General features: G+C 41.8%; 1 protein-coding gene across 3 annotated transcripts in view; it reads right to left on the minus strand.

Annotated features, from left to right (window-relative positions):
• usp48 (ubiquitin specific peptidase 48) overlaps nucleotides 1-8,670 on the minus strand; it is a 145,478-nt gene extending 136,808 nt beyond the window's left edge. Inside the window, exons 1-5 of one of the 3 annotated variants that reach the window (XM_062544853.1) lie at nucleotides 8,540-8,670; nucleotides 8,000-8,139; nucleotides 7,670-7,790; nucleotides 6,436-6,577; nucleotides 3,316-3,443 (exon numbers count right to left, since the gene is read on the minus strand). In XM_062544853.1, coding sequence (XP_062400837.1) covers nucleotides 3,316-3,443; nucleotides 6,436-6,577; nucleotides 7,670-7,790; nucleotides 8,000-8,133 — 525 coding nt within the window. In that variant the 5' untranslated portion in view covers nucleotides 8,134-8,139; nucleotides 8,540-8,670. The remainder of the gene's footprint in view (nucleotides 1-3,315; nucleotides 3,444-6,435; nucleotides 6,578-7,669; nucleotides 7,791-7,999; nucleotides 8,140-8,539) is intronic. The other 2 variants (XM_062544852.1, XM_062544854.1) reach the window with 2 other exon arrangements.
• Between the last annotated feature and the right edge of the window lie 8,596 nt (nucleotides 8,671-17,266).

Raw genomic sequence — 17,266 nt, forward strand, 5'->3', positions numbered from 1 at the left:
GGCATTTTTTGACAGCTAACAGCAACGCGTGGAAATGTTTTTCTGGTGGGTTTTTTTTTTTTTTTTTTTAAACACACAGGCATATAATATCGCCCCCAATGACCAGGCGACAAATTCAACCTACATCAGCCTGCTTGAATGTCTCTGCTCTGACATTTCAACATTTCCACATTTCCAAAGCTTGGCCCCCACATTGCTGCTTGCAGCTTTAATTATCAATAGTATTTCAGCAGATGAATTGTAGGGTAGTTTTGTTCACTGCGTTCAGGTATGCCCTAAGGAACTAAAAGGAAGTAACTATGTAGGACACTAGAATAAGGAATTAACTTCACTTAAAGCGTAAGTTTGGCGGAAAATGAAAATAAAGCTATTTTCTGAATGAAAATACATCAACTAAGCCGTGGAGGAAGTAATTTTCGCTCATCACGCAGTACAGAGCTGCACTGGCAGGACCTACAGCCCAAAATCGCAAACAGTGGGTCAGCATTGGGCTTTCAGCCATGCGCTTTCAAATTCGCATTTTTATACCACTAGCATTGCTCAAAACAGCGGCAAACCTCGTCAGCAGCTTGCTCTAGGTGTCTACACATAAAACGAAGCACCAATCAGTCTGTAAACTTTGGAATAGTCTGTATACAAGTGGAATCAATTCGAGACCGCAACACCGTCTGAATCACAGAAATGTCTCGCGAGATCTCACACGGAAGCATGGGACCTATTCCTACGGGTAGTCAAAATCGCATTTTTAAACCACTAACATTGCTCAAAACAGCGCCAAACCTCGTCAGAAGCTTGCTCTAGGTGTCTACACATAAAACGAACCACCAACAACTTGGCTCACGAACCCGACGTTTATAAAAGAAGACTGTTATGAATAGGGATGTTAACCGGTGACTGTTTGACCGATGGTTGACCGTATCCACGTTAGCCGATCAAAGTTGTCGCTAGTCGGTTAAAAAAAAAAAAAAAAACGATCTCTAAATTAGGCTATTATTATAGACAGTGGACTAAACGTTACTACAGCTAGCCATCTCATTCCAAGGTCTCTTTTGCGTGAAGTTAACAAATTATCCCTCACACTCAATTTGTAATAACTCGCCTGCTTGTAGGCTACTTAATAAACCAATAAAAACATTTGCACGCATGCCTTGAACGGTGCGTCTTTTGCAATCTGGAGGTGCCCGTTTTAGCCATTGGTTTTATCCTGTTGCAGCAACTTTCCGCATAAGATGGGCTTAGATTTGGAAACACATTACATCTACATTTCAGGAAGGGTCATCAATGGTAACAGATAAGGTAATGATGATCATCTTTCTTTATTATTGTTAGTACTTCCTCAAACGTCTGCGTCTCTTCGGAGCTGTCATTTTCTTAAGTGAGCCGCGGCAATTTCAGTTTCAAATGAGCTTCTAACGCTAGACAAACGCCTTTATTTGCAACGCGATCACCTTGTACCCAAACCATTTCGAAACGAAGGAGCCATTTGTCCTCCACTTACTTACAAGCTCCTTGGTTTGCGGGACTCATGTTTCGCGCTGTAGGGGATTTTAAAAAAAGTGACGTGAGTGAAAGTGCGGCGCCGCCACCGGGGCTGTGCGTGTGAGCGGGGGACAGAGAGATGCGACAGAGTTGCGAAATTGCGTGGCTGTTATTTCAAATAGCGTAGAATATTTTAAACGAATCGGTTAACCGGTTTCAACCGGCTAATGAGGCTCGGTGGTCGGTCAAGAAAATGTGTAGTTTTCGCCATCCCTAGTTATGAACACTAACCCCTTCCAGTTCCTCACGAAGGAAAGTCCACGAGCTCTCGTGTAAGATCTCGCGAGACATTTCTGCGATTCAGACGGTGTTGCGGTCTCGAATTGATTCCACGTGTATACAGACTATTCCAAAGTTTACAGACTGATTGGTGCTTCGTTTTATGTGTAGACACCTAGAGCAAGCTGCTGACGAGGTTTGCCGCTGTTTTGAGCAATGCTAGTTGTTTAAAAATGCGATTTTGAAAGCGCATGGCTGAAAGCCCAATGCTGACCCACTGTTTGCGATTTTGGGCTGTAGGTCCTGCCGGTGCTAGCTCTGTACTGCGTGATGAGCGAAAATTACTTCCTCCACGGCTTAGTTGATGTATTTTCATTCAGAAAATAGCTTTATTTTCATTTTCCGCCAAACTTACGCTTTAACTAAAAAATAAAGTTTATACTTTTATCTGTACTTATACTTCACAATTAGATTGTAAAAATTACCAAAATAGCTATACCTACACAGCAAACAAACATTGAAAAAGCTGAATATTAGGGTCCAGCTCAGAAACACTTGATTGATGCATATTTTTCACAATATTCCAGCACCATTTAAGTAAGGGATAATGTATAGAACGCCGGTCATTATCGGAAAATAATTCCCGACAGGATGAACAGAACCCCGACGCGCAGCGGAGGGGTTTTGCTTCGTCCTGAAGGGAATTATTTTCCGATAATGACCGGCGTTCTATACATTATCCCGCTTATTATACGGCTACTTGCCAAAACGAGAAATGAAACTTAACTAAATGTGTCTTTAGCAATGACTTTTGGCTACCGTTTGGTGGCTTCCGCTAACTTCTAGCAAAATAAATAGTTCGCCACAGATGACAGTTGTTAGGTGTTGCCTGGCAACATACTTGGTAACTTTCAATGAAATTCCATTGCAACCAGCGAACGGCTTTGTTGCGGATTGATATGAAAGACGTGAATTAGAAGCACAAAACCCGTTGCCATTGACAGCGGTCATTATATACTTTCACCGGTGATTATATATATTATTCACCGGTAGAACGTTGGAGAGGCCCATTCAAAGTGAATGGGAGCTCCCTCAACATTCTAGAGAGCCGTATAATAAGCTACCTTAAAAGTGGTTTAAACAGGTTATGAGAAGTTTTGATCTAAAACAAAAACAGAGTGTGAAGGAATAACCAGTTCACATAATATCAAAAGCCCCTATGCCCTGTGTTGCCCAGATATCCACTAGAGTTAGCATGCAAACCATCTACCTTCAGGTCATTCTTTATTACAATGCAAGTCAAAGGTTAAGTGCCATCACCAACTTAATTGTGCGTTCAAGACACCTTGAATTTTACGAAATTTCACAAAGCCCCTTCAAAAGAACACATGCTACATGTACAGTACACATTTTCTTTCCTGTGCTGCATATACAAAAATGCATAACTTTGAGAACTCTGTTTAAGGTATAGGCTACTAAACACAGGGGAATTACTCTATGACAGATAAGGAAAAAACAACAATGCCTCTGCAGTATAAGAATATTATGCTGTTATACCTGTTGTTGTCCCGTGTTAAGTCCTAAAGCTTTCACAAGCCCCGATGGATCGATGGATCTTCTGCTGCTGTTCTGCAGCAATGCAAACAAGTACTGGAGATGCTCACATATTGTCTCCGGCTCATCCTCTGCAGTGGGTGGTTGCAAATTATGTTAAACTCATCGATTTTCACTGATTTCTCATTCTAACTACATTAAAATAAGGCTTTACATACACAGAATAGAGATATAGTGGTTATGTCACAAAATATATAACTTAAAAGATATTCCGCCATTTTTGGAAATAAACTCGTTTTCCACCTCCCCTCGAGCAAAACAATTGATATTTACCTTTTTCCCGTTCATCCAGCCATTCTGTGAGTCTGGCGATACAACTTTTAGCTTCCGCCTAGCATAGATAATTGAAACGGATTAGACCAGTAGCATCTCGCCTGCTAGCATCATGTTTAAAGGTGATTAAGATTTTTCCCATCCTCTCAAGTTAGAAAGTGCAATAAGACCAACTGAAAATGAAACCTGGCGTTTTTCTAGGCTGATTTTACATGGAACTACACGGTCACGGGCGTAATAATAAAGGCAACTTGCAAACGTACCATGGGCGCAGTGATATCTTACGCAGCATCTGAAAATAGTCCCCATAGACAACAAGCAGTAGCAGTGCCAGTAATTTGCAAGTTGCCTTGATTATTACGCCAGATAAGAGTGTAGTTCCATGTCAAATCAGCCTAGAAAAACGCCAGGTTTAATTTTCAGTTGTTCTTATTGCACTTTCTAACTTGAGAAGAGACACGTTTTAAATGGGAAAATTGCCGGAAATCTTAGTCACTTTTAAACATGATGCTAACAGGCGAGATGCTACTGGTCTAATCCATTTCAATGATCTATGCTAGGCTGAAGCTAAAAGTTGTATCGCCAGACTCACAGAATGACTTGATGAACAGGAAAAAGGTAAATACCAATTGTTTTGCTCGAGGGGAGGTGGAAAATGAGCTTATTTCCAAAAATGGCGGAATATCCCTTTAAAGGAACACTTCACCATTTTTTCATATTAAACTATGTTATTCCCTTAATTAAGACGAGTTGATACATACCTCTCACGTTTCAATTAGTGCACTCACTGGCTCTGGCGCGCGGCGCAACTTTGATAGCATTAAGCTAGCCCAATGCATTCATTAGGATCCAAACAGAGATGAAGTTAGAAGCGACCAAACACCTCCATGTTTTCCCTATTAAAATACAGTTACACGAGTAGTCACACGACCAAGTATGGTGAGACAAAATAAAACGTGGTGCATTTCTAAGCAGACAAAAGGGATAACTATATTGTGTGGCGGAATAACATTGGGAGCACTTAGACTCTGCGCAGTAATATCCTCACTCCAAAGTGAAACTGAAAGTTCAATAGTGAGGATATTACTGCGCCACACAATATAGTTATCCCTCTTACCTGCTTACAAATGCACCACGTTTTATTTTGTCTCACCATACTTGGTCGTATGACTACTCATGTAACTGTATTTTAATAGGGAAAACATGGAGGTGTTTGGTCGCTTCTAACTTCATCTCTGTTTGGATCCTAATGAATGCATTGGGCTAGCTTAATGCTATCAAATTTGCGCCGCGCGCCACAGCCAGTGAGTGCACGCATTGAAACGTGAGAGGTATGTATCAACTCGTCTTAGTTAAAGGGATATTCCGCCATTTTTGGAAATAAGCTCATTTTCCACCTCCCCTCGAGCAAAACAATCGATATTTACCTTGTTCCCGTTCATCCAGCCATTCTGTGAGTCTGGCGATACAACTTTTAGCTTCAGCCTAGCATAGATCATTGAATCGGATTAGACCATTAGCTTCTAACCTGCTAGCTTCATGTTTAAAAGTGACTAAGATTTCTGGTAATTTTCCCATTTAAAACGTGTCTCCTCTCAAGTTAGAAAGTGCAATAAGACCAACTGAAAATGAAACCTGGCGTTTTTCTAGGCTGATTTGACATGGAACTACACTCTCATCTGGCGTAATAATCAAGGCAACTTGCAAACTACTGGCACTACTACTGCTTGTTGTCTATGGGGACTATTTTCAGATGCTGCGTACAATATCACTGCGCCTATGGTACGTTTGCAAGTTGCCTTGATTATTACGCCAGATGAGAGTGTAGTTCCATGTCAAATCAGCCTAGAAAAACGCCAGGTTTCATTTTCAGTTGGTCTTATTGCACTTTCTAACTTGAGAGGAGACACGTTTTAAATGGGAAAATTACCAGAAATCTTAGTCACTTTTAAACATGAAGCTAGCAGGCGAGAAGCTAATGGTCTAATCCGATTCAATGATCTATGCTAGGCTGAAGCTAAAAGTTGCATCGCCAGACTCACAGAATGGCTGGATGAACGGGAACAAGGTAAATATCGATTGTTTTGCTCGAGGGGAGGTGGAAAATGAGCGTATTTCCAAAAATGGCGGAATATCCCTTTAAGGGAATAACGTAGTTTAATATGAAAAAACGGTGAAGTGTTCCTTTAAACTCAGGAAGAACGGTTGTTGGATTGATAGCCCTCTAGAGGGGGGCACAGTTTATGAAACAAAAATCTGAAACGTTTGGGTCGCTTGTCTCGGTTCAAAACGTGTGCATCGTACGGTTTTGACGATTCAAGACATGCGAAATGTAACCTCAAGTCCATATGAGACCCCAGACAGTTTTTTCCCCTTCTGCATGAAAGTGGATGTGTGAGTGCTGCAATCATGTCTAAATAACAAAGGCAGCCCGAAGCTGGAGGATGCACCAACCTCACATAAGTGAACCAGATCTTAAAAAAAAAAATTAAAAAAAAATGGGCGGTCAGTGGATGGCTACATTTAAAGATTTCTCTTTAAAGATCTCCAGGAACATGGTTTGACAATAATTCTCCATTGTATTTTTTACATTTCTTTTTTTCATTTTAGGGCTCAGGAAGGCTCTACCATTCTAGCAATGATATCTTATTTTCTAGTTTAAACTTTTGGTAACAGACTCGCAGTCCATTTAAGTTTCTCCTGACAATATAACCCAGATGTGGTTTGTGACATCAACCTTTACATCTCTGACATTTTTTGTATAGATTAATAAAAATAAATGTGGCTGACCTGAGTCTATGTTTTGTCTATCAACCCAGGAGTTCTGGCAGAGATATAAGGTCCGCCGGAGCTCCAAGTTGTGGAACCAAACTTGGAGGAAGGTGTTAACGTAGCAGGTGGCACCCAGGTTTGTTAATCCCACAAATGTATTCTGAGAAAAGATCACATCACATTATTTCAAAACATGATGCCCTTAATACAACTCTTCACAACTGACAATTCTGCATAACAGTAACATATACGACAGATATGATAATGACTGTATGCTCTCTATGTCAGAAACTTTGCACCCTAAACAAACATCCACAGTCTCGTGTCTGGTCTTCATAGAGAGTAGAGGCAAAGCAGGAGCTGTACATGAAAGTCCCTTTCAATGGGAGATTTGTGAGATTACACCAAATACTGTCCATTTCTTCTACCTGGGATTTCTTAACGTAACATTACAGCAGCTGTGGCATGGTGGGCCTACTTCAAGTTAGACCAAAGATCCTTGATTACTGACAGCTGAGCACTGACGTAACAATGAATCTTTGCCGCCAAAGCGTCTCAAAGTTTACTCTATGGGAGTTTTAAACTCTTTCATCGTAAATATCTCAAAAAAAGTTCACAAATGTGAAAAATACATTCGTCAAATTTCTGTTACAAGACCTTTGTAGGAGTGTTTGAATGATGTGAAACGATTCAGTGGTTTTAGCGTCATTAACCGTTGATTTTGGTCGGAAGATATAATAATAAGAAGAACAGTGATAACAGTACATTGCATTTGCATGCAATACAAGAACCGTACTGAACCGAAAACTGTCACCCTAAACCGTGATACAAACCGAACCGTAGATTTTGTGAACTGTGCCACCCCTAATATAAGGAGATCTGGGTGTTAATTGAAGCTAACTGCCTATGGCAAGTTGCAAAGATCAAAGTGTGCAGTCTTCACCTACCGAAGATCACAGTATCCACTCGAAGGCAGAGGACAAAACGTCTGCATTTCCAATTCATTCGTCCCCGGGAGAGTTTTACAGGTGCGATAATTGAACATCCCTATGTTATTTTCCCATTGAAAACATCTCGAGATACCGGATCTCCTTATTTGGGCAAAGATGGTAGCTTTTTGTAGGCGAACTTCAGAGATCTTATGTCAAAGATATGTAAAGCTAAACAAAGCTATGTTACCGCATGCAGAACCTGCCCCGATTGTCAACACTAACCGGCCATCACAAAATAATACCGTAAACAAAGTTCAGACCTTGTCTCGTCGTTCTGAGCTGGGGTCATCAATGTTATGGAAGGTGTTCTCGTCAATGTCCCCCAACCAGAGATGTTCTCCAATCCCAATTAAGCAATTCGGGTTTCCCTTACAATTCCTCCTAAACACAATAAGAACAGTTGTGCAGGCTATCGATCAACTTTGCGTTTCACTAACGTTAGCATTCGTTACATCATCAATTCACAGAAAAACGTTAACATTAACTCGGAAGAATATATTATGTTAGCTTAGCAAACTTGGACATAAGCATAATGTTACCAAATAACGTGATGTACCGTTAACGTTACAGGCACTGACCAACATATTTACCTGCATGTTCCTCTTTTGCACGCTGGTAGAGCGATTCGATAAGCTTGTTCAATGTGTTCGCTTTTAATATCTTCTGGTTTAACTGTCTCAACCCACCGCCAAGCGGCTTTCTCTAGCTGTACCCGAGGAGCCATCCTGCACTTAAAATAAGAGAGCCCAGGCTGTTAAGAGGGAGAGGTCGCGGATGCACGCGGCCTTCAATAGCACCGCTGGCTAGGTCAACGTCAGCTACGTTTTACTACTCACACAATCATACAAATTGTGAAACACAACCAGCAATGGCTAAGGTGAACCCCACCCTTCACATATAGAGTCTGCAAAACTTAAGCGATACTTTTGGAGGCGTATCTCTGACTATGATGCTAACTTTGTAGCTACTGAGTTAGCATTACAGCTAACTAGCTGGCACTACTTTGTTAGCTTTAAACAGCGCTAACGTTAGCCAGATATGTTCTACCTAACTTAGCCTAATTGCAAAATAGCCTTCAAGTTCATGCAAGGTATTTTAAGTAAACAGTTAGATTGAATGTTGAGATTCACCTCGATGTTACATTTCCGATAATACCGTTAACGTTAGATGTAATGCACTTGTGATGACATTTCATTCCAGTTCGTATTTAGCGCCCTTGCGTCAGTTGTGATATGAGTACTTTCCTCCCTTCAGAAAGGGCTTTGCTCCAGTTTCTGCAGTTGCGCGTGACGCAGAGCCTCTGATGGTCACGTGTGTGCCGATGTAAACGATGTAGCCGATGCAGCCGTGTAAAAAAGAATTCTGAGATGCCCTAGCTGCCAAATAATAGTCTAGTCGTAATTTCTTGAACCCAGAAATGTTGAGTACCCTAAAGTTTTATTGCAGAAATGTCATCTATAGGCCTAATGAATGGAATTTAACGTGGTTGCCTAAAGTTGCACTTTGGGCAATTTGCATAATTAGCATAAATATATGCAATTAAGGCGAATAGGGTGCAGGTGAATGGGGTAAAAAAAATTTAAAAAAATAGATATCACTATGAAACTTTCTCAGTTGGTTACTTGTGTTAAGATGAGAAAAAAATGTATTGCATGTTTTGTATATTTTAATCTTTACATGCAAATTAGGCCCTATCTCATTAAATATGCGCTCATTTGCATATTGACAAAATCAGATTGTTCAATAATACAGTCATGCTCAAAATATTTTTTTTCCAAGGGTAAACATGTGTACATGGGGTACATGTTACACATATAATTTCTTACTGGAATTCACTGGATTTTTTTTTTTTTTTTACCCTATTCACCTGCACCCTATTCGCCTTAATTGCCTATATATCTATGGTCTATGCCAATTATGCAAATGGCCCAAAGTGCAACTTTAGGCAACCAAGTTAAATTCCACTAGGCCTATAGATTACATTTATGCAATAAAACTTTAGGCTACTCAACATTTCTGGGTTTACTATTGGGCCTATGGGGATTACGACTAGACTATAACTAATGAAGGCTATCAGAAAGTAGTATTAAAGTAATGCAGAATGCACTGTTTGTTATTTGATGGCATCTCGAATTTGCCCTGCTTATCCAAGATTTTTGAATCATTGGTATTACATCCTCAACAATCTGGGTTTAGAACTACAGGGCTACCAGTACTGTCCTTTTTGTTGATTTGTTATTAGGGCCCAAGCACCGAGGTGCGGCCACTGAAGTGGCTGCACCGTAGGTGCAAGGCCCTATTGTTTTTGCTAAGATTATTATCATTATTATTATAGTTTTTTCTGTCTTACTTAATTCCTTTTTTCACCAACTTGGCATGCTCTAAAACTCTTGAAATTTAGCAGGCATATGTAGAATTGCATTTGATACTCAGAGACAGAGCTCTGGCCACTCTGGGTGTGGCTCAGGGACTCTATAATTCCACCTACCGTGCTGTCTGTTGTGGTGTCTGTTGTGGTTGACACGTGCATGTGTAACGGTGTTAATAAAGTGCTTCATAGTAAATGTTAAATCCTGCATAATTGGGTCAGGACTTTTATTTTGATAAGAATTCTGTACAGTAGCGGCGTTGTGGGTGTTCTGCAGCAGACACGGAAATGAACTGCTGCAGGTAAGCAGGGCAAAAGAGGGTCCGCCGTAAAAGTCTTCATAAGTTGTGTTATCCCTATAATGTTTATGGCCTATATCTATTGTCACTGTTATTAATGTGTGTCCCCCACATAACTCGCGTTTCAGCGACGTTTTTATATTGTCTCGTGGTTTTTATTTGGTGTATATTTTCGTTTGACCTTCAAGCTATACGCCGGCTACAATAATACCTGTCTAAAAAGCCTACAGCTTATACAAAACGCAGCTGCTCGCACACTCACTAGGACCAAAAAATATGAACATATTTCCCCCATCCTAGCATCTCTACACTGGTTACCTGTTAAAAGTCGCATTGACTTCAAAATTCTACTTCTCACATACAAAGCCATAAATGGAAGAGCACCCGAATATATTAAAGATCTTCTAGTCCCATATAACCCACCTAGACCCTTACGATCACAAAATACTGGACTTCTTGTAATTCCAAGAATTTCAAAAACTACAGTAGGAGGCAGAGCCTTTTGTTACCGCGCACCCCTCCTCTGGAATAATCTTCCTCCCTCAATTCGATTAGCAGACACCCTCCCTATTTTTAAGTCTAGACTTAAAACATATCTCTTTAGTGCTTCCTATAGTTAGGTATGGTGCAGTGTGGAACTTCAACCACCTCAGGGTTTTACTGGAACGGACCACCTCTGCTGTGGGCTTGTGTGACTGGTGCCCCAGTCATGCATCCCATGGTGGCTACTGACCACACCTGAGCTGGTGCTGACCACCCTCCACCATGCCTTAGTTATGCTGCTTTAGCATTGCGCTGTCATGGACTTCTTATGTGGCATGCCGTACAACTCCTCTTCTCCCCTCTCCCTCTGTCTCTCTCAACTCTCCCTCTTTCCTTCTCTCCCTGTCCTGTCCTCTATAGTGTAGTTTGGGGGGGAGGGTCCCGCGTGCTGTCTGTTGCGCGTGCGGGCATTTGTTCATTCACTGCGCATGCGGGCTTTTGTCCATTTGCGCCGTTTCGGTCATGGGCCTTCCCCGGGTGGGCTTGCGCATCATGTCTGGGCTGCGCGCCTGGGTGGTGTGGCTGGGTGCTCTGGGCCGGTCGGGGTCCGTTCGCGGGTGGCGTTGCCCGTCCGCGGGGGGCCTCCCGTCGCCGTCTGTAGATGGGGGGGGGGGTGGGGTTCGTGTCGGCTCCATTCGCCAGTGGCTCTGCGTGGACGTATATTGGCGGTCTGGCTGGGGCATGCGGTCTGATCAGATGTGCACGGCTGTGCATTTAGTGGGATGGGGGGGACGGGGGAGGTGGGAATGCTGGGAGTGGATGGCGGAGGGGAGGGCTGTTGCGGCATTGTATTTGGATTGGGCTCGCGGTCCGGGCCTTCTTGGGGTGGTGTTTCTAGAGTGGAAGTCCAATGGTTTTAACGATTTTAATTACATTACACCAATGTCCAATGATTTTAACGATTTTAATTACACTACATCGCCTCCCTACGCCTCCCGACCCTGTCAACAGGATGACAGGATGACACGTCCAAAGACATGAAGCATTCTGGACTTTTGCTCTGGGGGCGCTGCTTCCGGGGGGCCTGGGCGGCGGGTCGGATCAGACTGTGTGTCCTGGTCGGGCCGTGGTGTGTGTTCGCGTGGTGTTGTGGTTGGGGTCGGGCTGGCGCGGGCCCCGTTCTCTCTGCTCGCGGATGGTGGTGGGGGGTGTCTGCGGATGGGTGGCGCCGCCTGTGGGCGGACTCTGGCTGGCCATGCTCGGCCATGCTGCTCCGGCGCGCGGTTCAGAGGTGGTGTGTGGGTTCGCCTGGGGGGGGGGCATTGGGGGGGGGCATTGTGGGTGGGTGGATGTTGCGTGCGTGGTGGGTGGGTGGATGTTTGCATGCGTGGTGGACGATGTGCGGGATGCCTCTTCGGGTTTAACTGGGTAACCTATTCCTACGCACCTGTCCCCACAAAAGAGGTGTGTAAAAGCGTTTTGTAAACCCTCTATAGCATAACCATTTATATCACCATTGATATACTTATTAATACTTAATATGACTTACAGTAATACTAACACACTCTATTTCTCTTCCCTTTCCCCTATACCTCACCTGTGAGGTAAACCATTACCAGCCATCAACCATCTCTGTGCCTGTCCCTCATCACACCTGAAGTCACATCCCTCTGACTGCCCTACCATCGCCATTGCCTTCGCCATCCCTATGACTGCCCTAACATCGCCTGCTGTGATTCCCTGCCCGAATCTTTGGCCCTCGGATCCCAGCGACCCATCACCTTCCGAAATAACTAATGGATTACTAATGGACAATTTATTCCCTACACTGGACTATTTGAACTTTCATTGTCATTGTAACTTTCAAACTACAAATGACTGTACTTTAACTGACCCAAGGCAGATGGGTTGGGCCCTTGAGTCGTGGGTCTGTCTGAGGTTTCTTCCTATATGTATCTCCAATTCTAGGGAGTTTTTCCTTGCCCCTGTTACTCATGGGCTCTCTTTGAATGTCTAACACTCTGTAAAGCGCCTTGAGACATGTGTAATGTATTGGCGCTCTATAAGCAACATTAAATTGAAAATTGAAGTTCACTAATATAACGTTAGCTATATGTGACCCTGTAAAGCGGAACCAGTCGTTTCGGTAAAATGCATTAAATTAAGTTATTGTGCTCACGTGAATGGCCATAAACTAAGCTTTCCAACGATATGTATATCAAGGGTATTACACAAACTATCGCTAAGATAACCGCATCCAAAGTTGACATGGTTCTCCTGTCATGATATGCCAGAAGAGGAGAAATCACCTTTTTAAGCGGCGCGTGCACAACCGGAATGACAGCAAATGTGTTGAATCTTCGCCAGGTTTAACAGTCAAAATGTATGTTTTTCCGTGAAATGCGTTCACGATATGAAACTGTAGATTGTATACAGTTGAATTATGCGAAAACGTGAAATTCAACATTTTAACCCGGAAGTTTGTTATTGTTGATTTTCTCAAAATCTCGTTGTGCGCAAAACGACTGATTTCGCTTTGAATGGTCACATATAGTGCCAACTTTTAATGTGACATTTATTTTGTTTAGGCTGACGAGATCCTTTGCCCGCCCCTAATTTGTGTCCTGACCCACAGGTAACCAATTGTATTTATATTGTATTGGTTGTTTTGACTTTATGTTTCATGAATGTTTAATGTTCCGCTGGTAGTATGGCTAGCATTCGCGAGTCAAAATGCTAGCCGTTAACGTCTTCACATCTTTGTGGTAACATTCTAAATGCAGTACCATTTTATGACCACAAGAGTGGAGTGTTTACCTTTTTATGAGCGCTGTTTTGCGCGTTTAGCAGTGATAATAGGTGAAGTAGTGTTTGTATTTGTATGTGGGTATACCAATTTCAATTTAATTTCACTTATAGAGCGCCAAAACATTACACATGTCTCATGGCGCTTTACAGAGTGTCAAACATTCAAAGAGAGCCCATGAGTAACAGGGGCAAGGAAAAACTCCCTAGAATTGGAGATACATATAGGAAGAAACCTATATGCCAAAATATATACCATAGGCCAAAACACGACAAATCCTGCTAAAGACCCTCCTGGCACGGCGCACATTATGTGTGGCCCAATTAGACGACAATTGTTTTTGAATCAGAAGATGTTCCTCTGTCCAGCAACAGTAAAACCATCCACCAAAGCCACTGCGAATGTGAGATAATGCCTCCTAAAAATGACCAATTTTAGAGGGATGAAAATTCTGCTTTCAGTGGTGCAGATAATCCCCTAGTGCACCTTTTGGTCTTTAAAACTATTCTACCTAAGCTCTATGGAAACATAAAGCTCATGTTCATATCTTTATCAGGATAATCAGGGTAGAAATGGCAATTTCAGTCATTTTCAGCCATGAATTGTTGGATTTTTGAGGTTCTCTGAGAGGGGCCTCAGAACTCCACAACAAAAAAGAGTTCGAGGGTTTTAAGTATATGGCTGTTCATAGTTCCATATACTTATAACATATACAAAGTATGAGCCGATTTGGCCGACCCCCATCTTCCTACCTCCTGCTGGTTTTGCCTGGTTTTCTCGTGCAATGACTCTTAACCGGGTTTTTTTCACTGTTCTAACTCTGGGGGTGACCGAGACTGGCTTAATTTCATTTTTGGGTGGCGTATTCCATTAACACATTCACACTCATGTTTTTGTGCCACATTATTCCCTTTTGGAATTTATTTTGTAATATTTTATTGACACACCTCATACTTCATACTGGATTATAATTTTAAATATGTTTAGATACTTTGAATATTAGTAGCCTATTGTGTAGCAGACACGGAAATGAACTGCTGCAGGCTGACGAGATCCTTTGCCCGCCCCTAATTTGTGTCCTGACCCACAGAAAATAAAGCCTCGTCATCTGCCATCATCGTCTCCCAAGTTATTACCAGCATTACACAACGCAAGTCACACATGCACGAAAATGAACCAAATTTGGTAGGCAGATGGGTTGTATGAATCTGAACAACTTTTACATTTACACTATATAGTGAATCTTAAACATAAGTTATGATTATGATTATGATTTTTGCACATCATGTATTTTGAAACACTTCTAGACAGTTTATCGAAATCATGTCATATCAGCACTAAAATGATCTTGAGGGGTTGCTCAAGAGGAATTGCGACCAGATTTTTGAATTTTCAAAGTATATTGAAATGGCGAAGGTTTGAATTATGGCGTCTTATTACGAAACAGGATGTTGGTGTTATAGGCAGAAAAAAGGTTATGAATTGGATGTAATTTGGCAGCTACATGTGGAATTGCCTCTGCTAGTCAGGGACAGAGCTCTGGCCTAATGTGTGGCTTCGGGACTCTATAGCGCCACTTAGCAGCACGTTATCTGTTGTGGTTGACACAAACATTCACGAAAATGAACCAAATTTGGTGGACTTGTGTGTTATTGCTATCGCTAGTCAGAGAAAGAGCTTTGGCCTAGGGTGTGGCTTAGGGACTCTATAGCGCCACCTAGTGCGTTGTCTGTTGTGGTTGACACATACATTCACGAAAATGAACCAAATTTGGTGGACACATGTGTTATTACTGCCGCAAGTCAGAAACAGAGCTCTGGCCTAGGGTGTGGCTTAGGGAGTCTATAGCGCCACCTAACGCATTGTCTGTTGTGGTTGATACATTCACAAAAATGAGCCACATTAGGTGGGCATGTGTGTTATTGCTACTGCTAGTCAGGGATAGAGCTCTGGCCTAGGGTGTGGCTTAGGGACTCTATAGCACCACCTGGCACATTGTCTATTATGGTTGACACAAACATTCACGAAAATGAACCAAATTTGATGGGCTTGTGTGTTATTCCTATTGCTAGTCAGAGACAAACTCTGGCCAAAGGTGTGGCTTAGGGACTCTATAGCGCCACCTAGAGCATTCTTTGTTGTGGTTGACACAAACATTCACGAAAATGAACCAAATTTGGTGGGCTTGTGTGTTATTGCTATGTCTTGTCAGGGGCAGAGCTTTGGCCTAGGGTGTGGCGTAGGGACTCTATAGCGCCACCTAGCGCATTGTCTGTTGTGGTTGACACATACATTCACAAAAAAATGAACCAAATTTGGTGGGCTTGTGTGTTATTGCTATCGCAAGTTACTTGTAAACTTTGTCATCACCACCTTCGTTTTAGCGGTTTATAACAAAATCACTAAACTTTAACAAAGTAATCACTCTATGCAGCCAGATGATATATGAATGGGTAACGTCCAGGCTTCCGTGAAAAATATAGATTTGATTAGGTTGAGGCAACAAGTCCATATAAGATGACAATTTTCTTAAAGGCTAGTCAGAATAGCGGAAAGTAATAGTTTATTTTACTGTCTATGGAGAATAACATGTGAGTTTGAAAGCCGTTGGACCCGGAAAACAATTTATTATCCCATTATTACATCATCACTTAAAAACCAAATAGAGAGCTGAAGTCACGCCCCTTCCGTTAGCCACCATGGGACCTACAGTATTTTTGGAATTTTTTTGAGCGGCAGTCAATGGAGAAAGTCATTGACTGCCCATAAACCCATATGATGTTTCTCAATTTTAATGACAATTTTTCATGTAAAGACATTTGAAATGTATTTTAGTAACTAGTGAATTACAACATTGTGAAAGATTGTAATTCCAACCCCATCTGTCGTGTTAGTGACGTTAGTCCCTCACAGCCACATCGGATTGTACAGGCATTCCAGCAACAGGTCTACTTGAGCTTCCCTTGGCGATGAAAATACCATGAAAAGTTGTATTCATTCACAGACTGTACAAAAACTACTGTTAAGTGACTTAGCTGGCAGCAAGATGTAACCGTTAACTAGCATAACAGCTAGCTGCATCCAGAGCCTCTTTCATTGTGATGGTGACGTAGGCCTACATCGTTTGAGACGAGAGATGTAGCCTAGTCCACTGAACGGATTCGCTCAAAACGAACATAACTTTTAAAGTCAAATTCCCAAACATCATATGTGAAATGCACGGTCCAATTCGAACGGGCCATTGCAGGTTTGCTGCTTGGCCCCCAATAATAATACTGAATAAAAATCCTCTTTATAGAGACGGAAATTTGTTTATCACACTGATGTTTAGGCCTACTAAGTTCTTTAGATAGTATATTGATATGCTGCCTTGGAATTGCACTGATGATATAGTAGGAATTGTTAGTGCCTTGCTTATAGGAACACAATGTAATAAAAAAGTCCTGGAGAGAAGCATGTATCACTTAAAAGCAGTGAATGTTTAATATGAGCACCAGTATGCTGTTTTGGTCATAAACACTTATCTGCTTTTGCAGATATGCAGCACATCATGTCCACACCTTTAGTTCAAAACAAAAAAAGAACCAGCAAAGAGGGTATAATAGAAGAAGTGCAGTTTGCACATAAAAAGTCTAGCAGCCCTGTTTTACACAGTTTTTATTAATGTTTTATTATTCAATCTCACTGAATAACATAATTGTAAACATGTAAACAATGTGTGTTGAAGAAAGCAAAGGCAGACAGGCACACTCAATTGTACACCATTCCATTTATGTTACTGTTTATAATATACATTTAGATTCTGAGTATTCACCATAACCCACACATGACTGTATATCTATTCAATATACACTGTGAAATGATCATTCTTTATCTATTGATGTGTGCATATTATTCATCC

The sequence above is a fragment of the Sardina pilchardus genome, chromosome 9 (assembly GCF_963854185.1).
Source record: "Sardina pilchardus chromosome 9, fSarPil1.1, whole genome shotgun sequence".
NCBI lineage: Eukaryota > Metazoa > Chordata > Actinopteri > Clupeiformes > Clupeidae > Sardina > Sardina pilchardus.